A 23,723-nucleotide genomic window follows, 5' to 3' on the forward strand; every position below is an offset into this window, starting at 1 on the left:
TCATATAAACCTCTTGTTCATCTATTTCTTGACACCAGCTATGCTGGCTAAATACAGTATAAGTGGTGTAAGATGCAGGGTAATTATGTATTGGGTACAGGGTGCACAAAGCAATTTAATTGTTGAAGTACTGTGAGAAATAAAATTCAAATAGCAATATAATAACGTCAAGATTGTTATATTAAAAATGTACTTTTGCTATTTTTTCATTTTTTCTAAATGTATTACTTGTTCATGGAAATTTTCAGCAGTACAACCAATGTTCTGAAACCTAGATGTATGTAATCACAGCAAACTCAGAACACATTGTTTCTGTACTCACAGAGAAAATGTGTTATTTGATAACAATAGTTTAACAATTGCACTGTCCATCACACTGCATGCACGTAGGGCAAGGGCGTAAGTGTTCAACCTACCACATTATATGAATTCATCTTCTTCCTCCTGGCAAGGTCAGTGATATTCAGTGCATTGTATTTAATGCTTTCCATACAACCCTTGAAATTCCTTCTGTTGCTTGAGCTTGGCTTCCCAGTTGAAGGCATACCTCCAAATGTTAACTGTGAAGAGAATCAAGCAATGCGATGAAAAGTAACATTCTGTATTACCTTAATACATCTCCATGCACAGTACCTAAATGTCTCTATATCTCTTTTAGAATTATTTATTTATGAATATGCACAAAATGAACTTTGCTTAACTGTTTTTATTTATTTATTTTTTATATGTCTACCCTGATTAATGCCAGTGTTATTATATGCAAAGGGGAGAGAAGAGAAAGATTCAATAGGCATTCTAGTAGTTTGTTAAAGTATTTTTTAATGTATTTTATTTATGTTTTTGAATACCTTACAAAAAGCAATTACAAATACCAGAGGCCAGAACAGCAAAAGTTGTACAAATAGGTAGACATATAGATAAATAAGACCCCAGGTAGACTATTTAGAGTAATACAGAAGAAGCAACATTGAGTTCTTGTTGGCATTCGGTATTGGCAAACAGAACGAATGGCATTGAGCTTATTGAGGTGTTTAAATGCGTATAATGGTGAGGATGGGATTAGAAACGGTGTGGGAGCAAGGGAAGGGGTAGTTGAGGATAAAGCTGGGACCTTTGGCATCCCTAGACACCTATGCGAGGATTAAAGCTATGTATCAAAATGAGTGTTCTGTGAATTACAGTATGATCTAAAGCAGTGTAAAGCAACTTTATACACTTTACATTACCCTCAATCTCAGTAATATATTAAATCAATACATTTAAATCAAAGAAAGATACACACTGTATTAACATATCAAAATTTATTTTAATGTAAGATAAACAAGTGTTACAATTCAATGTGAATTCTGAGTCACCAGTTTTCCACCAGCTTTTGAAAGTTAGGGGTAAGTTTCTATCTAGGCTTAATGTGCCCCATAATGGAAACATGTTTATTTACGTGTAAAGCTGATAACACAACCAACAGGGCATAAAGAAAGAAAGAGCTGGTGGCCATAGGTGAAGGCTCGGAGGACCACATACTGCCCTAGGGAAGCCCGTTACCCATCACTACACTAAATTAATTACATGTGATCAGTGCAGAATTTGTTCGCAAAGTATACATTACTATTTATTACAGAGATACAGAGATAATGAAAAAGGAATAAATTCCCTGTTCATGTATAAAAACGCTTGTAAGCCCAATTCCTTTAGATATACAGTTTTCATTGATCCGTATTGCAATAAGAAATATTAACTGTTTTACAAATGAAACTAATAATTGGACATCTTCTATCTTACCTCAAAATCTAGGTCTAACTTATCGAATTCTCCATTTGTTTTAAAATGCTGTACATGGCTGTCAAGTGTCAGGTTTATATGTTTCTTATGGCGATCTATTATGACCGAGTGCCAGTGATGGTCATCTAGGAGGCTTCCTGTAGTCACAGTGGTATGGCCGTATATGTTTCCATACTGGTTACTGCCTGATATAGGAAGAAAACAGAATTAAGTATGAACTGCATGTTATAACGGCAAATTCTAAATGAAAAAATAAAAAATTAGTTATTAACAAATGAATATAAACACTGGAGAATAATACACAAACTAATTGCTCTCTTTTCAAGAATTCATAAATTTTATGGATGGATGTCATAAAAGTCACATTATGTTTTCATTGTCTAAACCATGGTTGCGGCCCAACCTGCCTGTAAATGTGGCCCAGCAGGAGTTTTGGTTGTGGCAAGGGGGCAGCGCTGAAAAAAAAAATCCTGAAAAAAAACATAAAAAAAATGAAAATACTTACCTTGCGGTCACGTCAGCTGGCGCTCCGGCTCCCTCCCTGGTCTCCTCCTCCGTGTGGCGCTTGCAGTGAATGTCGGGGGCGACGTCATCACACCCGACATCCATTGCATAGCGCAGCACAGGGGAGTCACCCGCGCAAACTATCAGCAGCAGTGAAAGATTATCCAGTATCTTATTGTTGTTACTCTGAATTTGGACTTTCTGCACCATGCAATTATGAACTAGCTGTGTTCTCTGTATGTATCTAATATAAATATTAAGAGATAATTGTATTTTTAATATTTTAAACCATTTTAAATGTGCAGTGCTGAGTAGGGTGAAAATATCACCCACTGTTACCCTCATCGGAGGCTGCGCCACCCTATCTTTAAATCTCTGTAGATTTCTATTAGTCCTCCTGATACTACCTATATCGGTGACCATTTCAAACTGGTCAATAAAAAAAATGATTCATGGGTGCAGAAAGAGAGAAAAAAAAGTTTTTGGCATTTAATTCCCCGAACCCCACTAAGGGGCAGATGCGGGTAAGTTAAATTGTAGCTGGTAATGGGACCACTGCTTTAATCATGATTCTGCAACAGGTTTCCTAACTCTTACTAACTTCATTTCCAAGTAAGTTTAATATGTTAACTATGTTTTCTATGGTTTTTTCGATGATCAGTTATCGTTATTGTTAGTGTATTTTATGTGCGGCCCAAACCAACTCGTCGTCTTCCAATGTGGCCCAGGGAAGCTAAAAGGTTGGACACCCCTGGTCTAAACCCTCTAATTTCTACATAGGATGCACAGGCCAGGATTGTCCAAAACAGAACAACCCTTTTAATATCCACAGATGAATTTATAGACAAAGGCTTGATATAAGATATTAGAACTAAAAGCAATTCATTCTCTTTTTTGTATCTTGAAAATATATTCATTGCTATAGTAACAGTATATCTAGTGTGTCATATTGTTAATTTCTAAATCTCAGAAGCAAACAATGTAATAATTTCACAGACCCACAATATATATTTGAACAAAGCCAGATATATATGTACTGGAAAAGGAAAATACAATGAATGAATTTATAAAATCTAAACTAAAAAAGTACATTTTGTTCTGTTTCTTATTCATATTTATTAGAGATACATACAATAGTTTTACACTGTTTTTTTTACCGTAATAAGATATAAATTATGCTATAAACATAAAAAATGTTTATAAAACAAACCACTGATTTGCCCAGAAAGCACTGTCTGTAGAAGAGAGGCAACAGCGGTATCAAAAGCCCCCCACAATTTCTAATGGATAGGAATGTGCAGCCCACACAGAGTCAGACTGGTTTGCTAAGTTTATTAACCCGCCCTTCTTTACACATTGGCTAATGTATGTTCCTGGTCCTTTAGCTTAGTGCTCATTCTCAATACAGTGCTAAATGCTGAAGTCCAGCTGAAGTGCAGTTGCAAGCTATGTTTCCAGCACTGAACATATGTATGTGCACTAGGAAAGGGTTAGCAAGTGGCATTATAAGAAATATGGTTTATTTTCAGTGTGCTTTGTACATGGTCAGTGCGGTCTTAATGCGGTGCACCACATACACAGCACTGTGTTGTGATCAAGTCCTTGGAGTCAGAAGAGGAGGTGGTTCAGCTGGCGATATTAAATAACTTATAGATCTCAGTTCAATTAATGACAGTACACTGTCTTTGGTGTTCACAAAATTTGTACATATTCAGGAAATAGGAAATAGGCATAAGGTTGATGGTCTTGTGAAATAAACTGGGATTACTATTAGACCAAAGGATTATATCCAAATTCCAGAGGTGTCCATTTATATTGGCCACATATGCTTCAATTTTTTTGGTTACCGAATTTCTGTACTGTCACATCAATATACAATTGAGGCACATCTTACACTCACGTATGCACAATCTGTTAATTTTTAACCAGATCATCAAAAAAGTGACACTGGATTTTAATTACATGGTTACAATACACGAATCTGCATTTGCTCCTATTGGCCTCACTGATACCTTTACACTTGTCAATTTATTAACAATCGAATTTAAGGACCTTTAGATTAAATGATTAGATTATAGCATGTGTTGCCAGTTTTAGTGTCTGGAGATACAGAGAACTACTTGGAGTAGATTCATGAACTGTGCTACATGGGAGGTGATCTGTAAAGTTTGTCTGTTCTCATGCATACTTTGAATTGTAAAGCAAAACTATTGACAAATAGTTTATGCCCATTTCTTTGCACATCAGCATACCCAATACATTAATCCTGAAATGACTAGCGGACTGGATTTAACCATTTCACACATAAAGCAGCCTGACACACATTGGTGGTCTTTTTATTTGGCATATCATATAATTTGCAGGTGATTGATGTTTCTGCAGTGGTCCAAAATATTATAAGAACCATTCAAAATAAGACATGGTATGGCGCAACATTCCATTGCCTGGCCCCATTGCAAAAATTGGGGGCTGGTGTTGATCCATTCTCTACAGGGCCCCAGCTCTGCTCCTCTGGACCCCATAGCCAACACACCTCCTGCAAAGATGTTACTTCCATCACTGTTTTAAAGGTTTATTACATTTTTTGGTGGAGGTGAGACTTTTCCTCCCTGTCCCCTAACTTTGTTCTGCTTGCCTAAGTATCCAATGAAAGTGGACCCCTCTATAGTTGAACTTGGCCAGCCCTCCACCTGGACCAGGCTATAATTGAGGAAGTTTTAATATGTCCAAGGTACTTTTGTCTATTTTTTCAGTGCCTGAATTAGATGTGCTCATAGAGTATGTATGGAAAAGAAGTGGGAAGTATGTCATATGTGTAATGTAGGTCAGTTTAGATAGAATGTAAATGTGGCTTTATTTACATAAATGCAGAAGCAATGGCAATATTTCTAAAGAAAAAAATATGATAATCAGTAGAAATAAATCAACCTCATCTAACCTGTTTCCTCTTGGAAACCAAACATTTTTACATTTCCACAATGGGATTACCAAAATCTCATTTCCTTCCAGCACAAGTAAATAGAATTAAATGACCGAAGTGTCAAACATGTCAAGGAAAATTTTATGTCACCTGTCTATTCATCATAAGAATAGATGTTGGAAAATGAAATGGAAAATTGAACTTGATATGTCAAATAAAAATCAGCACTTAGTCAGAAACAAACTCATAATCTCATTCATTTATATGTTTGAGTTTACAGTAAGTAGACGTACCCAGAATGCTCTTGTGCAGAATTTGGCTCATCATAGCTATTGACACAACCATTGACAATTAAATATCAAAGTATTACTTTAATGCCCATGTATTTATTTAAATGATTTTGATATCAGGGAAGTGTTTTTTTTCTAAAGAGCTTAGATTAATACAAATCAGTTTTCTTTTCATTTTTCTATAATATTAGGTGAAAGCTAAAAAACCTTTTAAAAGTAAAGTACATATCTTCTAGTGCCCTATGTATCAAAACTTGAATGAACTACATGTATTTCGTATCTGTATACACAGAAAAAGTAACCAATTAAGGTAGGATTTTATTAAGGATGACAGTGCTATGTCAAATCATGTCTGCCCTCTGCACACTACATTGGGGCATTTAAATAAACAACAATGTGATTGTCAGCGGTACCATAATGGAACCTACCTGTAAATGTACATTTAATAAGAGAAAACCCTACATCCCAAAACACATTCAAGGACATAATATTTTGGATGAATGTTTCATTTATTGAATGTTATTGTCATAAAATAGCTGTTATTTATATAGAAATTCATGATATATTACCTTTTTTTACATAACACAGTAAATACAGTCCAAATGTGCTATAATATTTATCAACCTATCAGGCATTAATCTTGAGCAGCCTACCGCATGAATGGGGTAAAGCTAATGTCTGATTGATTGCTAATTGTGCTATATTTTTAAATAAGACTTCTTGTTTAGAAAATTATGGAAACGGATAAAAATGTAAGATAAAAGTTTGGTTTAGTTTACACCAAGATGATATATGCATGATGCTGTACATTGTTATTTCACAGATTACTTTTATGTTTTAGCTACAGATTATTTTTAATTTTATTACAAATATATATTTTATGGTGGGATTACCTAGGTTTAATTGTAACACCAGCTTTGATTTCTTCAGCTCTAACGTGATATAGTCTCCTTGCTGTCCTTCACCGTGGAAGAGAACGCCTTCACTTGCAGAGCTTTTGAATTTCAGGGAGATGACATCTTTTTCTGTTGCCATTTTTCTATCCTTGAACTGATAGGATAACACAGTGTTGCCATCAAAATTGATTACATCGGCCCCTAAAAAAATACAGAATTTGCAATTAATGCACAATATAATAAAGCAAATGCATATTTACATCTTATACAGTATAATAATAATGATGATAATAATAACTGACCAGAAATAATCAAGTGGTAAATAATAACATGGGGCCTGATTAATTAAGGAAACTAAGGCAAAAAAATGAGTAAGAAAAATGAGTAAAGTTTTCTCCCGGACAAAACCATGTTACAATGCAAGGGGTGCATCTAGTTTTTTATTTTGCACATAAGTTAAAAGTTTTTTCATGTAGCATACAAATACTTTAAAGCTAATATTTTTACACTGGATTTTATAGTTGATCTAGGACATGCCCTTCCCCAAATATAAATCTGCCCCCACATTTTAAATTTAGCTCCCCCTGCAATGCAACATGGTTTTAGCAAGGTGCAAAGTTACGAATTTTTCTTGCTTTACTTTCCTTAATGAATCAGGCCAAAGGTGTATAGAACAATGAGGTGCTAGGTGCTATAACCTTTAGCAACCAATCAGATTTAGCTTTGTGTAGTCTGGGAGAAAGCTAATATCTCATTGGTTGCTAAGAGTTATTTCATATGTTCTGCTTGCACCAATTTATTAAATACACCCTTTTAAGTGTTCCAGCTCAGCAGTGGAGAAGTATAGAAGAAACTGCTGCTGTTGGAGAGCCGATGGAAAGATCTTTAAACTTGCCTTTGGTTCATTAAAGCAAACATGAAAGTGCTGACACACTTCTGTCTGTATATTCCAACAGATTAGCAAACATGCTATATCATCTATTTGCATTGACAGCAAGTACTTTTCCCCTACAGCTTTTCACAGTTTATTTATTAAATATATTTGTGAAATATGTCCATAGTTGGGTAAAGTTTCATTATTTACTGCTCTCTCCGTAATCCACTAATGAAAAAGATGAGCAAAATTTTTCAATATGCATGTTTATAATTGTAGCTCTCTGTATATGACCAGCCATTCATAAGGAGAATAACACATGACAGCATTCTGAGCTCCCCCCCTTTACCACCCACATGTAAATTACACAAATTTGCAACCAGACAATGTTAAAAAATATTAATACAATTTTTTCCCTGTGATGCATAATGTAAGTGAACACAATGTAAATATAATGATAAGAGCATACTTACCAACTTTAAAATGTTGGTTTCCGGGAGCCTGCGGGGGAGGTGGGTGTGATGGGGGTGGGGCTCCAAAATGTACGTCATTTTGGACCCGCCCCCCGTGGCGTATTGACGCAAACGCGTCATTTGACAGCGGGGGGCAGGGCCAAATACCGCAATTCACCGAGAATCGCGGCGTTTGGGACCTAATTCTGCCCACTTCACTAGAAAGTGGGGCACTTCCTAGTGATGTGGGCAGATCCGGGAGATTGCCACACTCTCCCGGGAGTCCGTGAGACTCTCGCAAAATGCGGGAGTCTCCCGGACATTCCGGGAGAGTTGGCAAGTATGGATAAGAGTGGAGAAAACATACGGAGAAGCAGTTGCTCAGACAGGAGATCCATACTCCTTGTACATGAAGCAGAGATGGGCAATAGGCAGTCCTATGAGCATTCACCTGTGGCCCCCAGCTCCTTACTCTTTATTCTTAGATTTATTTGTTATAGCTTGTAACACTTGTTTAAAAAATGCCTGATGACAGGTTATTACAGATAGGTGTCTCTTTCTTTGAGTCTTATTTTAACTTTTTACTGAGATTAAGATTAATGTGAGTCACTTTTGAAGGATAGTGGGTCGCCCATGTGGCCCATCACTAACTTGGAGAGAAAAGAAAGAATAAAAATTGCCAAAAGAAGCCAATCTTTTCACTTTCCCCATAAATTTCATATAAAAAAATAAACAATGTAATAAATAGAAATCAATAATAAACACTAATCAAATATGTCAAGTAAATACAATTCAATTTATTTTAAAATTCTACTTATAACAATGGTTATTATAAAATAAAACTATGTATGAATCATATTTTAGAAGAGTCACAGTCTAAAACCACTTCTATGTGATTTCAATATCAAAATGAAATATTATTTTGTCCTTAAATAACTTTAGGGAGCATGCAGTATATCACTAATGAGCACAGAAGCAGGTGCTTTGTGTATCAGTCTTCTAGAACTCACAGAATCATTGATAGATGTTTCCAGGTTTATGCAGTGGGCAAACCAGTGAATAAAGAATATATAAATCCAAGTGCAATAACTAGGCTCAATCTGAAGGTAAGTATAATCTGTTCCTAATGAACTTCTTTCCAATATGACTGCAATTTCTTCAGGGGAAATTCAGCTTTTAAACTCCTACTAACCAATTAGGATATCTGATCAGATATCACACAGCTGCATTCAACATAATAAGAACAAGTGCTGTATATACAGTAGAGATGAGAGGTTCGGATTCAGAGAAATCCCACAATTTCGAGATTTAGGGTTCTGAGTAGATACAAAACACAACTCAATTCTTCACTCCAAATTTAAATCTGAACACAAATCAAAACCTAATGTCCAGGAAAAAATGGAATTCAAACACTTGCTATACAGGAAGTGAGTCATTGCATTTCCGCTTAATGCGTTCCAAGCTGGAGTGTGCATTTGATATTGAGGTGCATTATTGCACCTCCTTGTCATATGTCTTAGGTACTCATGAGGAATACATACCTGCTAGGCAGGTAATCCAGTGACTCATCTAGGAATCGTTGTGTTTGATTGTTATAGAGAAAACCTGTTTGTATAATTCCGTTTTTGTTACTTCCTATTTGGCACTTGCGGTTTGGCACCTCTGGTTATGCGTTCCAGGGTGGAATGCACATTGTTTGGAGTGCCTCATAGAGAATACAAGGGAGCTATTGCCTCATATATTTTGCAATGATATGCAGAAGATCATCTTTTCAATCTGGGATTGCATTAGAAATCAGTTAACTACATGGTTTTGTTAATATCTGTCTTTTCTGTTGTTCTATGTGTTTGTCTTGACAAAGGTCCAAATGTAGGACCAATATGTTGACTTATAATGTGGTGTATTGAATTGAATTAAAAGAAAATTAAATCAGAAATGGTGATTGTATATTCTAGTAAACTAACATTTATTTGTGCCATTACTCTGTCACTAATTTTAGACAGCCAACTTGCTGCAGACTTTGGACAAAACTAGTGAAAATTTGGACAGTTAGGAAGAGATCATTAGAAAATTACTGTAAATGAATGTAAATGCTATACCTAGTAATATAGAAGCAAAAACAGCTCAAAATCATATAATTTTAGCTATTTTTCAAAATCTTTAATTTAATTCAGTTCCAAACCAAAACTAATCCCTTTCAGGGTATTTGGGAAAAACTTTGATAACTAGTGGTGCATTTATTGTTCCTAATAAAGATTAATGAAATTATGCACTGTTTTTGTATATTGAAATTTATAGGCTCAATTGGGATATGTAATATAATATATAGGATTCATTAATTAATTGGGATATATAATCCCTATATAATATATTTATTTAAGAAATATTGTGTTACAATATAAAATCTAAATTTAAATACTGACATTATATATAAGTGCTTTAGACTGTGGCTCTTCTCATAAATACTTAATGCATAGTTCCATTTCATAAAAACCATACTAGCACTTTATAAAAAATATATACTTGACGCATTTGATTAGTATTTATTAGTGATACATTATTAAATATATGTACATGAAAATTGTATGATGAAGTCAACATTTTTAAAAAATATTTTTCATTTCTTGTTATTGCTTTCTTTCTTTTGTCCACAGCAAAACCACAAGAGACTGAGCAGGACTCTCTCTGTTGTCTGCACTACTAGATTCAGAGTAATAGTAACTGACAAGCCAGATATAATTTGATCCAGCGTAAAGATCTCCCATGCTACTGCATGGTCATTCTTGCTCTTAGGCATATGATGTTAAGGTTATGTAATCCAGAAGAACTTAAAAACTAAAACAAAACTGCTCAACAGGGCTACAGCATTCTTTCCTAATGCACTAGCTTTTACTGCTTTCATAAATGACTCCCATAGTGTTTGTGGCTTTATTTACCTTCTCCCAAAAGAAAATGGGAAGAAAGAACTAATTAATTCAACTTATTTATTTTATCGGCACAGCATGCCTGGTGTATATTATAGTAAATGCAAAAAAGTGTATTGATCTCTAAGGTAGGATGCCAACAGCATGTTTGTGTAAAACTGAGAAAGGAAATCATGTGCTAATTAGCATCTGGTCTGATGCCAGGTAGGGGTGGGCTTGCTTGAGCAGCACATTCCTTGGTGTGAATACATACCCAGGTGTCCCTGCATGTCTGAGAGAAAATAAGGAAACTGTTCCATGGATGAAACATGCAGATTTTGGAATCCCAGTTTACAGTAAATTGTATTTAAATCCAAATTTTAGCATTCCTGTGTTATAAGCTCTCCTGATGTCATCCCTGTGTTATAAGCTCTCCTCAAGGCATCCCTGTGTTATAAGCTCTCCTCATGGCATCCCTGTGTTATAAGCTCTCCTCATGGCATCCCTGTGTTATAAGCTCTCCAGATGGCATCCCTGTGTCATAAGTTCTCCAGATGTCATCCCTGTGTTATAAGCTCTCCTGATGGCATCCCTGTGTTATAAGCTCTCCTCATGGCATCCCTGTGTTATAAGCTCTCCAGATGGCATCCCTGTGTTATAAGCTCTCCTGATGGCATCCCTGTGTTATAAGCTCTCCTGATGGCATCCCTGTGTTATAAACTCTCCTCATGGCATCCCTGTGTTATAAGCTCTCCTGATGGCATCCCTGTGTTATAAGCTCTCCTGATGGCATCCCTGTGTTATAAACTTCCCTTATGGCATCCCTGTGTTATAAGCTCTCCTGATGGCATCCCTGTGTTATAAGCTCTCCTGATGGCATCCCTGTGTTATAAGCTCTCCTGATGGCATCCCTGTGTTATAAGCTCTCCTGATGGCATCCCTGTGTTATAAGCTCTCCTGATGGCATCCCTGGCTTATAAACTCTTCTGAAGCACAAAAAAAAGTCTGTCCTAATTCAAAATGGGTGGATAAATAAGCTGGACATGCTATTAAAGGCCATGTCCAATGACCCAGTAAAATCTAGTAATGATTGATTTATTCAGTGCAGTTTACCCCTCTTCCAGATTGGCCACCCTGCTCAAACATCCACTAGGATTAGTGCAGTATTTGAAGTGCTCATTTGAATTTATGGCAAGGGTGGGACTGGTTTTAGCTCTATGTAAAGAGCACAAATTTCCTGATTGTATGTGTACCGTCTTATACTTGTGAATGAATCATCAGTACCACATACTTGTGTGTAACTGCCCTTGGGTAATATTCTGCTTACTAAATCCTATATGATGCCAATTACTTACTGTAATCACGTGACCTACAGATAAGAGCTCACACCCTAATCCATTGCCCAACCATCATGTGTTGAATCTAGGTTCCTGATTTCTGATCCAAAGTAAGTATCAGGATGAACCAGCTACAGTCAGCAGCAAATAGGCGCTGACTGTAGCAACACCCAGAAGTAAGTAGTTCTAGGTGCCATTGAAGGAGCCTGGTGGTGGCAATGACTGCTCTCCTGCACTTACAGCCAGTAAGTGTCTGGTGGCGGAATAACACCAGCAGGAGTGGTCAGTAATGATATGTTCTGATTGCAAAGGGAACCTAAGACAAGTGGAAAAAACACATATAAACTGCTTGAGAGAAAGAGAGGGTGGCAGAGAGAGCCCATCCTGCCACAGTATTTATTAAGAATGTTATGTGCTTTGGCCACAGAGCTAGGAAGTAGAAGCTATGGTATCTTGCTCTAAAATGTAATCTCTAGACTATCATTGATAGAGGTCCAGTGATGGTGACCAAGTTATATGGAATTAATTGGCTTCCTTGTGGCCCAGGTCCCATCGTAGTTACAGCCACTGCACACATGGTAGTTTCACAACTGGGATTCTCTACTAGATGTGTTTGTTTTATATGCAGAGAAGTAGCATTTAGCTAGACACCAAGCTCTTATAAAATGAGAAACAATTTGGATGTTGCAAAAATATTTACATAAAAACAACTCCTATAAATAATCTTTAATTACGAGCAGTAAAATAACATCAGTTCACAAATTTGATCTAAATTTGTATAAATATGTATAGTATTTATATATATATATTAAAACTATTCTTATGTATGAGTTTCTGAGCTTGCTTTCTGCTTGCCCCTTTCTCCCAATCTTTTGTCATCTATCTAGTGTCATTGCTGATCTCTGATTATTACTCTCCAGCTCATTCATCCTTCAGATTTCATTAATTTCATGTTTGATCCTACTAATGTATCCTGGTCTGCTGTCTCTAGTCCTCTCTCACTGTCACTGCACTATATAAGGCAGCCTGTACCTTGCTGAATGTACAAGATGACTAGCAAAGCCATAGAAATAAATCAGAAACATCATTCTCTATTTAAGAAGGGTTTTTACAACCTATAGCAGACACTGTAAAGCTAAAAAGCTAAAGCAGTGATGTTATAGTAATCTACCTTGTCAAAAAGCTCATGTCCAGAATGTTATGTGGAACTAGAGATGGGCGGGTCCGGTTCCCCGAGAACTGAACCCACCCGAACTTTTGGTATCTGAGTACCGAGCTAAGTAGTTCGGTACTCTCCCGCCCGTTCCGAATCCAAATCGAGGCCAAACATCATTGTGACGTCGTCGGATCTCGGTACTCGGTTCTCGCGATACTTCAACATTATAAATGCACGCCTCCACAACAATCCATCGCCATTTGACAGAGGGCGAGAGCAGGGTGTAGTCACAGGCTGATTAGAGCAGGGACAGAGAATCCAATATTCTTCTTGCAATTGCTCTAACAAAAATCGCTAGAGAAGAGAGGAGGATAGAGGTTTATTATTTTTTGTTAATATTTGGCACTCCCCAGCGCTTTTGGGGTGTCCCCCATAATTGTGCATAAATATTTCTGGATGTCAAAAGTCATATCTGTCAGCAGTATCTACCAACTAATTGTTAGCAGTCCTCAGTGCTTTTGGGGTGTCCCCCATAATTGTGCATAAATATTTCTGGCTGTCAAAAGTCATATCTGTCAGCAGTATCTACCAACTAATTTTTAGCACTCCTCATTGCTTTTGGGGTGTCCTCCCTAATTGTGCATAAATATTTCTGGCTGTCAAAAGTCATATCTGTCAGGAGTATCTACCAATTAATTTTTAGCACTCCCCAGTGCTTTTGGGGTGTCCTCCCTAATTGTGCATAAATATTTCTGGCTGTCAAAAGTCATATCTGTCAGCAGTGTCTACCAACTAATTTTTAGCACTCCCCAGTGCTTTTGGGGTGTCCTCCCTAATTGTGCATAAATATTTCTGGCTGTCAAAAGTCATATCTGTCAGCAGTATCTACCAACTAATTTTTAGCACTCCCCAGTGCTTTTGGGGTGTCCTCCCTAATTGTGCATAGATATTTCTGGCTGTCAAAAGTCATAGGTGTCAGCAGTATCTACCAACTAATTTTTAGCACTCCTCAGTGCTTTTAGGGTGTTCCCCATAATTGTGCATAAATATTTCTGGCTGTCAAAAGTCATATCTGTCAGCAGTATCTACCAACTAATTTTTAGCACTCCTCAGTGCTTTAGGGGTGTCCTCCCTAATTGTGCATAAACATTTCTGGCTGTCAAAAGTCATATCTGTCAGCAGTATCTACCAACTAATTTTTAGCACTCCTCAGTGCTCTTGGGGTGTTCCCCATAATTGTGCATAAATATTTCTGGCTGTCAAAAGTCATATCTGTCAACAGTATCTACCAACTAATTTTTAGCACTCCCCAGTGCTTTTAGGGTGTCCTCCCTAATTGTGCATAAATATTTCTGTCTGTCAAAAGTCATATCTGTCAGCAGTATCTACCAACTAATTGTTAGCACTCCTCAGTGCATTTGGGCTGTCCCCCATAATTATGCATAAATATTTCTGGCTGTTAAAATTCATATCTGTCAGCAGTATCTACCAACTAATTTTTAGCACTCCCCAGTGCTTTTGGGGTGTCCTCCCTAATTGTGCATAAATATTCCTGGCTGTCAAAAGTCATATCTGTCAGCAGTATCTACCAACTAATTTTTAGCACTCCTCAGTGCTTTTGGGGTGTCCTCCCTAATTGTGCATAAATATTTCTGGCTGTCAAAAGTCATATCTGTCAGCAGTATCTACCAACTAATTTTTAGCACTCCCCAGTGCTTTTGGGGTGGCCTCCCTAATTGTGCATAAATATTTCTGGCTGTCAAAAGTCATATCTGTCAGCAGTGTCTTCCAACTAATTTTTAGCACTCCCCAGTGCTTTTGGGATGTCCTCCCTAATTGTGCATAAATATTTCTGGCTGTCAAAAGTCATATCTGTCAGCAGTGTCTTCCAACTAATTTTTAGCACTCCCCAGTGCTTTTGGGATGTCCTCCCTAATTGTGCATAAATATTTCTGGCTGTCAAAAGTCATATCTGTCAGCAGTATCTACCAACTAATTTTTAGCACTCCCCAGTGCTTTTGGGGTGTCCTCCCTAATTGTGCATAGATATTTCTGGCTGTCAAAAGTCATAGGTGTCAGCAGTATCTACCAACTAATTTTTAGCACTCCTCAGTGCTTTTAGGGTGTTCCCCATAATTGTGCATAAATATTTCTGGCTGTCAAAAGTCATATCTGTCAGCAGTATCTACCAACTAATTTTTAGCACTCCTCAGTGCTTTAGGGGTGTCCTCCCTAATTATGCATAAATATTTCTGGCTGTCAAAAGTCCTATCTGTCAGCAGTATCTACCAACTAATTTTTAGCACTCCCCAGTGCTTTTGGGGTGTCCTCCCTAATTGTGCATAAATATTTCTGGCTGTCAAAAGTCATATCTGTCAGCAGTATCTACCAACTAATTTTTAGCACTCCCCAGTGCTTTTAGGGTGTCCTCCCTAATTGTGCATAAATATTTCTGTCTGTCAAAAGTCATATCTGTCAGCAGTATCTACCAACTAATTGTTAGCACTCCTCAGTGCATTTGGGCTGTCCCCCATAATTATGCATAAATATTTCTGGCTGTTAAAATTCATATCTGTCAGCAGTATCTACCAACTAATTTTTAGCACTCCCCAGTGCTTTTGGGGTGTCCTCCCTAATTGTGCATAAATATTCCTGGCTGTCAAAAGTCATATCTGTCAGCAGTATCTACCAACTAATTTTTAGCACTCCTCAGTGCTTTTGGGGTGTCCTCCCTAATTGTGCATAAATATTTCTGGCTGTCAAAAGTCATATCTGTCAGCAGTATCTACCAACTAATTTTTAGCACTCCCCAGTGCTTTTGGGGTGTCCTCCCTAATTGTGCATAAATATTTCTGGCTGTCAAAAGTCATATCTGTCAGGAGTATCTACCAATTAATTTTTAGCACTCCCCAGTACTTTTGGGGTTTCCTTCCTAATTGTGCATAAATATTTCTGGCTGTCAAAAGTCATATCTGTCAGCAGTGTCTTCCAACTAATTTTTAGCACTCCCCAGTGCTTTTGGGATGTCCTCCCTAATTGTGCATAAATATTTCTGGCTGTCAAAAGTCATATCTGTCAGCAGTATCTACCAACTAATTTTTAGCACTCCCCAGTGCTTTTGGGGTGTCCTCCCTAATTGTGCATAGATATTTCTGGCTGTCAAAAGTCATAGGTGTCAGCAGTATCTACCAACTAATTTTTAGCACTCCTCAGTGCTTTTAGGGTGTTCCCCATAATTGTGCATAAATATTTCTGGCTGTCAAAAGTCATATCTGTCAGCAGTATCTACCAACTAATTTTTAGCACTCCCCAGTGCTTTAGGGGTGTCCTCCCTAATTATGCATAGATATTTCTGGCTGTCAAAAGTCATATCTGTCAGCAGTATCTACCAACTAATTTTTAGCACTCCTCAGTGCTCTTGGGGTGTTCCCCATAATTGTGCATAAATATTTCTGGCTGTCAAAAGTCATATCTGTCAGCAGTATCTACCAACTAATTTTTAGCACTCCCCAGTGCTTTTGGGGTGTCCCCCATAATTGTGCATAAATATTTCTGGCTGTCAAAAGTCATATCTGTCAGCAGTATCTACCAACTAATTTTTAGCACTCCTCAGTGCTTTTAGGGTGTTCCCCATAATTGTGCATAAATATTTCTGGCTGTCAAAAGTCATATCTGTCAGCAGTATCTACCAACTAATTTTTAGCACTCCCCAGTGCTTTAGGGGTGTCCTCCCTAATTGTGCATAGATATTTCTGGCTGTCAAAAGTCATATCTGTCAGCAGTATCTACCAACTAATTTTTAGCACTCCTCAGTGCTTTAGGGGTGTCCTCCCTAACTGTGCATAAACATTTCTGGCTGTCAAAAGTCATATCTGTCAGCAGTATCTACCAACTAATTTTTAGCACTCCTCAGTGCTCTTGGGGTGTTCCCCATAATTGTGCATAAATATTTCTGGCTGTCAAAAGTCATATCTGTCAGCAGTATCTACCAACTAATTTTTAGCACTCCCCAGTGCTTTTAGGGTGTCCTCCCTAATTGTGCATAAATATTTCTGGCTGTCAAAAGTCATATCTGTCAGCAGTATCTACCAACTAATTTTTAGCACTCCTCAGTGCTTTAGGGGTGTCCTCCCTAATTATGCATAAATATTTCTGGCTGTCAAAAGTCCTATCTGTCAGCAGTATCTACCAACTAATTTTTAGCACTCCCCAGTGCTTTTGGGGTGTCCTCCCTAATTGTGCATAAATATTTCTGGCTGTCAAAAGTCATATCTGTCAGCAGTATCTACCAATTAATTTTTAGCACTCACCAGTGCTTTAGGGGTGTCCTCCCTAATTGTGCATAAATATTTCTGGCTGTCAAAAGTCATATCTGTCAGCAGTATCTACCAACCAATTTTTAGCACTCCTCAGTGCTTTTGGGGTGTCCCCCATAATTGTGCATAAATATTTCTGGCTGTCAAAAGTCATATCTGTCAGCAGTATCTAGCAATTATTTTTTAGCACTCCCCAGTTCTTTAGGGGTGTCCTCCCTAATTGTACATAAATATTTCTGGCTGTCAAAAGTCATATCTGTCAGCAGTATCTACCAACTAATTTTTAGCACTCCCCAGTGCTTTTGGGGTGTCCCCCATAATTGTGCATAAATATTTCTGGCTGTCAAAAGTCATATCTGTCAGCAGTATCTAGCAATTATTTTTTAGCACTCCCCAGTTCTTTAGGGGTGTCCTCCCTAATTGTACATAAATATTTCTGGCTGTCAAAAGTCATATCTGTCAGCAGTATCTACCAACTAATTTTAAGCACTCCTCAGTGCTTTTGGGGTGTCCCCCATAATTGTGCATAAATATTTCTGACTGTCAAAAGTCATATCTGTCAGCAGTATCTACCAACTAATTTATAGCACTCCCCAGTGCTTTTGGGGTGTCCACTCTAATTGTGCATAAATATTTTTGGCTGTCAAAAGTAATTTCTGTCAGCAGTATCTACCAACTAATTTTTAGCACTCCCCAGTGCTTTTGGGGTTTCCTCCCTAATTGTGCATAAATATTTCTGGCTGTCAAAAGTCATATCTTTAGCAGTATCTACCAAATAATTTTTAACACTACAAGTGGTTTGCGCTCAGAATGGATACAAAGCAGTCCACATATGATCAGAATGAGCAACCAGGTTCTGTCACCAGTCCTGATGTTTGTCATCCCAGTACGTCATCTGGCCAAGGTGATGTCAAACAACAGAGTGTTTTCAAATCAGTGCAAAAAACAAAAAATATTTTTTTTTTTTACTGTATTGAAGCGAAAAAGAAGTGTAACTGAGCAAAAGTTGGCAAAGAGAGAATGAGGCCTTCACCTTTAGCTATTAGTGGCAGATCCCAAAAAGTTACCCAGCCTACAATTGGTGCACAACTAATGTTACGCGTCAAAGCTGAGCTGCAAGATAACAGTAAGGCATTAGAGGAGAATGTTTGCTCTGATTCACAAATGACAACAATCCCTGTGGAGAGTCCATCCATCAGTGGGATGTCTAATCATGAGCATTCTGCTGATGTGTGCCTTAATAGCCCGAGTGTAGCCGGTGATACCCAAAATGAGGATGCCACTTTGGAATTAGAAGAGGATGAGGGGGAGATTTGTGTAGGCGATGAGGGCGCTAATGAGGATGTTGATGAGGATGAGGTTGTTTGTATAAGTCCTGCACCAGTGGCAGCAGTTCTGGCATGTGACAAGAAAAAGGCAATTGTCATGCCCTGGCATAAAACAAAAAAATCCTTTTTCTTATGTGTGGAATTATTTCTACCCAAATCCAGACAAAAATTGTATAGCCATTTGTAGTGTATGTCAAGCCACAGTCAGTCGAGGGAGGGACCTTAACCATCTTGGAACATTGTCTATGTTACGCCATTTAACGAGAGTTCATGGCAAAGTGTTGGGAAAAGCTGAAAGTTCTTCTCAAAAGAATACAAGCACTCCATCATCAGCTAAGACCCTCCGCTCACCGACATACCGACGGCTACAAAATACACCCACCACACCATCCTCATCAATATCCTCAGTAGCGCTCGGAGTTAGCCCGGCATCCCACTTATTAAGGTTGGATGACTGCTGCACTATTATTGATTCCTCTGAAGAAAGCGTTTGTCCCACTGCTGCTGCTGTTGCTTGGGGTGAATCGTCATCCCAGAGGCAGGTCAAGAAAATGAGCAGTCCTACATTTCAGCAATTAACTGTGAAACAATCATTTGTGAGGGGAAGCAAATATGACAGCAGTCACCCAGTCGCCAAGCGAATCACAGACGCCATGGCTGCAATTTTAGTGTTAGATCTGCGTCCAATCTCAACAATAAACGTAGCTGGTTTTTCACAGTTAATTGAGGTTTTGTGTCCGCGTTACAGAATTCCATTGCGACACCATTTCTCCCGTAAAGCAATTCCACAACTATACCAAAAAGTGTGTAAAAATGTAGAGATTGCGCTGAAATATGCGATTCTGCCCACTGTCCACTTAACCACAGATATGTGGACAAGTGGAAGTGGCCAAACCAAAGACTATATGACTGTAACAGCCCACTGGGTTGGTCATTCACCTTCACCAGCAGGAACAGCAGCAGCATGTACACCACTACGTAACATTTGTCACAGGCGTACGGCTGACAATTTGTTACGCAAACTGAGAGATGTGATTGATGCATGGCTTATACCACTCGGACTCTCCCCAGGGTATGTAATTTCTGATTACGCCAACAATATAGTGCGAGCATTACAGCTGGGTGATTTCCAACATATTCCCTGTTTTGCTCACACCATCAACTTGGTGGTGCAGAGCTTCCTACGAAATAACCGTGAGGTGCAGGAGATGCTTTCGGTGGCCCATAAAATTTCAGGTCATTTCTGGCATTCAGCCACAGCATGTAGGAGGTTACAGCAGCTCCAAGAGCAGTTTTACTTGCCCTGCCACCAACTTAAGCAAGAGGTGGTAACTAGGTGGAACTCCACCCTGTACAAAGGAGGGGGGATGTATTTCACTCTTGCACAGTGGGGAATCCTTTCAGTCCTGTGCAAGGTGCTGAAACCATTTGAAGTTGTGAGTGTGAGGTGAGTGCAGACTCTGCTAGCTTGAGCCAAGTCATTCCTTTCATTAGACTATTGGAAAAGTAGCTGGAGAAAATGAAGGAGGAGCTGAAAGCAAGCAATTCAGCAAACTACTTTGGCCTTGTCGATCAAGTACTTAATTCGCTTCACAATGATCCTCGAGTTATTAAGCTCTTTTTTGGCCACTGTGCTTGATCCAAGGTTTAAAACCTACATTGAGTCTTTACTTGTAAATGAGCGAGATGTGAACTTTTGCAAGGAGCTATTGCTCAGCAAGTTGTCCGATGAACTGGGCCTCGGCTTGACAATGTGTCCTCCTTCAATTTCTCAAGCTGCTGCTGCTCGTAAAAAATTAAATTTCCAAAAAAAAAGCAGGGAAGACGCAGGGGGCAGACCAGAACAATTTAACATCTGGGCTGGTTTGAAGGATTTTTCAAAAAAAGTGTCACTTTTCTTATACCTCCATCCAATACGAGTATAAACATGCAAAGGATGGTGGAGGATTACTTTCAAGAGGTAGTTGATATGGAAATGTCAGACAGTCCCTTTCCTTACTGGGAAGAAAAGCAGGGCATTTGGAAACCCATGTACAAACTTGCTTTGCAATACCTAAGCTGCCCACCCTCCAGTGTGTACTCTGAACGAGTGTTCAGCACAGCAGAGAACTTAGTCAGTGATCGCCGTAGAAGTTTACTTCCCAAAAATGTGGAGAAAATAATGTTTATAAAGATGAACTACATATTCCACGAGGAAGGCCTTCACCATCCAAGACATCCAAGCACTGACTGTTCTCTAATGGCGGATTCAAGCGGCCATGAATTGATAGTCTGTGATGATGACGTACACACTGATGAGCATGAGGATGAAGCTGAAGATGATGACAATAACATCTTTTTAAAACTTTCTATGTAAGTGTAGGGTACAATCTACCCCCAAACAGGAAAGGGACTTGTGGCATTTCCATATCATGTACCGTCTTGAAAGGCTGCTGTTTGGGCAATTTATCCTTAAGGGTAGGGTCTCATAGACAGAGTGACCCCAAACTTGCTTTCTCCATGTCAATTAATATTGTACAGTCTATAACGGCTGAATTTGTTGGTATTTTATACAAGTGGAGGGGGGGCCTAGAGAGACAGAAACCAAATTGGCTTTCTCCATGTCAATTATTATTGTACAGTCTATAACGGCTGAATTTTTGGGTATTTTATACAAGTGGAGGGGGCCTAGAGAGACAGAAACCAAACTGGCTTTCTCCATTTAAATTAATATTGTACAGTCTATAATGTCTGAATTTTTTTGTATTTTCGACAAGTGGAGGGGAGTCTAGAGAGACAAAAACCAAACTGGCTTTGTCCATTTCAATTAATATTGTACAGTCTATAACGGCTGAATTTTTTGTTTTTTTCTACAAGTGGAGGGGGGCCTATAGAGACAGAAAGCAAACTGCCTTTTTCCATTTCTTTACATATTTAACTATAAGTGTAGGGTGTAATATACATCCAAAGACGATGGCTGCATTCCCAATATGCATAGATGGAGAGGAAGACAATCTGTGTGTAGAATAAATGAAGGCCTACCAACGAAGAATTAAACTGTTTTTTGGATAATTTATTACCTCTACAATTAGATTACTTATCTCTAAAACAGTTGGAGCACTAAATTGGCTTATTTTAGGCCCAAAAACATTGATTTTCCAACAAAATAGCAAAACAAAACCAAACAAAACCAAAACCAAAACCAAAACCAAAACACGCAATGGCGGTTTTTCAAAACCAAAACCAAAACACGACGGTAATCCAGATCCAAAACCGAATCCAAAACCAAAACACGGGGGTCAGTGACCATCTCTATGTGGAACCATTTCAAGTATGTTGCCCAACTGCATGTCTATATTGGCATCAGATCCAGGATATATATGACAGCAGGGTATGCTAATGAAAATAAAGTAATATGAGATGAACGGGGGGTGGGTGTTGCTTACTGCCATTGATTCCATTGACATGTAGCGGTGGTTATGTAATGCAGGGTGCAGGCTGAGCACTAGTGAATTCCAATTATCACCACTAATAATGCTTCTATCTTGTCTCCAGCCTGTCACATGAACACTGTCCAGGTGTGCTGCAGTCATGACCATCCATGGCTGTATCTAGCATCACAAATCATACCACTACATGTCTGGTTTTTGTGTGAAGGAAAAATCATGCAGTTGCTCAATTCACTGAAACAGTTCTACAGAATAAACCATGGGAAACTCATTCATCTTTTGGTCTATTCAATGTTCTAGGACTAGAAGGCTACATCAATACCTATAAAATGTCATAAAACATTGAAAGTTGAACGTTTCATTTTATTTGTGTCTTACTATATAACTAGGCTAGAAATTTAGTATACTACACATATATGATATTTGGTTATTACACAGAGCCATAAATACCATAAGCACTGAATCTAATTATGTGTGAGATTCTATTGACTCTAAAAGAATTGTATATTTGGAGCCTGAACTGACCACTGAAAAAATATACAATGTTAAAAAAAAGGAAACCTTCCATGAATATACTCATAAAAACTATGGTATACACCTTTAAAATAATATATTAAAACAATACAGCAGATTGGAAACTATAAGTTAGCACAAAGGGGACATAACTGTACTGTATATCTTGCAGAGCAGTGTCTTACTGTAGCAATCCAGGCAAAATGTCCTATTGATTTTCTGTGTTATCCACACAGGAACCAGGCTGTCACTCACATATGCTAGTTAACATGCAATGGCTGGGGACCATTAACTCCTGCGTATAGACTGTTGTGCATAGGCAGTGATGTCCTCCCATCTACCTCCCTCAGAAACCTTGGTGACGAAGTTATTAGTCTTATATATTTTTAAATGCATGAGGCTGATTTTTCTGTACAGACTCCTTACAGCGATGTCTGAGTGTTCTGAAGAGTCTGTACAGAAAGACGTTATCATCCTGGTTTTGACAGAGGAGGGAGAGCCTCTGGATCTATTAAACTCTGCTCCTATTGTTAGATCATGAGTTGACATGCTTTAACCTTAGCTTAGATGAGACTGAGATGTAATTGAATAAATTTAGCAATATATTTGTGGGGTTACACTTACAATGTAAAAACAGACAGGCTATATTATTTTTTTCTTATTTTTGCTAATTTTTTCCCTGTAATATCCAAGGGAAAAAACGAACTAATCTAAATATGCAGAAATTCACTTGGGTAGACTACAAAAACAAAAAAGTTATACCCGGAGAAAGGAAACGCGAAAAGTGGTTTGGTCACATCGAAATACAAATTCTCCTGAGCAGGTTAAAATACAGAGTTGTACTGTAATGAAAAACATTCAGAGGAATACTATCTTTTCTATGATGCACACTAATTATTTGTATTGCAGTATAAGAGAGACAACACTGCCAAGTGGTTTTGTATTAGCAGTAAAGTTGATATAAAATTCAAATGGCAAAATACAATAAAATAGAACAACACACTGCAATATGTATAGGGCAAGATGC

At 38.1% G+C, this 23,723-nt stretch overlaps 1 protein-coding gene across 2 annotated transcripts in view; it reads right to left on the reverse strand.

Moving 5' to 3' along the window:
• Window positions 1-23,723, reverse strand: part of CNTNAP2 (contactin associated protein 2) — a 1,405,747-nt gene that overhangs the window by 699,855 nt on the left and 682,169 nt on the right. For both annotated transcript variants that reach the window (XM_075212518.1, XM_075212517.1), the window contains exons 5-7: window positions 6,387-6,590; window positions 1,780-1,964; window positions 417-560 (exon numbers count right to left, since the gene is read on the reverse strand). In XM_075212518.1, coding sequence (XP_075068619.1) covers window positions 417-560; window positions 1,780-1,964; window positions 6,387-6,590 — 533 coding nt within the window. The remainder of the gene's footprint in view (window positions 1-416; window positions 561-1,779; window positions 1,965-6,386; window positions 6,591-23,723) is intronic.

The sequence above is a fragment of the Mixophyes fleayi genome, chromosome 5 (genome assembly GCF_038048845.1).
Source record: "Mixophyes fleayi isolate aMixFle1 chromosome 5, aMixFle1.hap1, whole genome shotgun sequence".
NCBI classification, from domain to species: Eukaryota; Metazoa; Chordata; class Amphibia; order Anura; family Limnodynastidae; genus Mixophyes; species Mixophyes fleayi.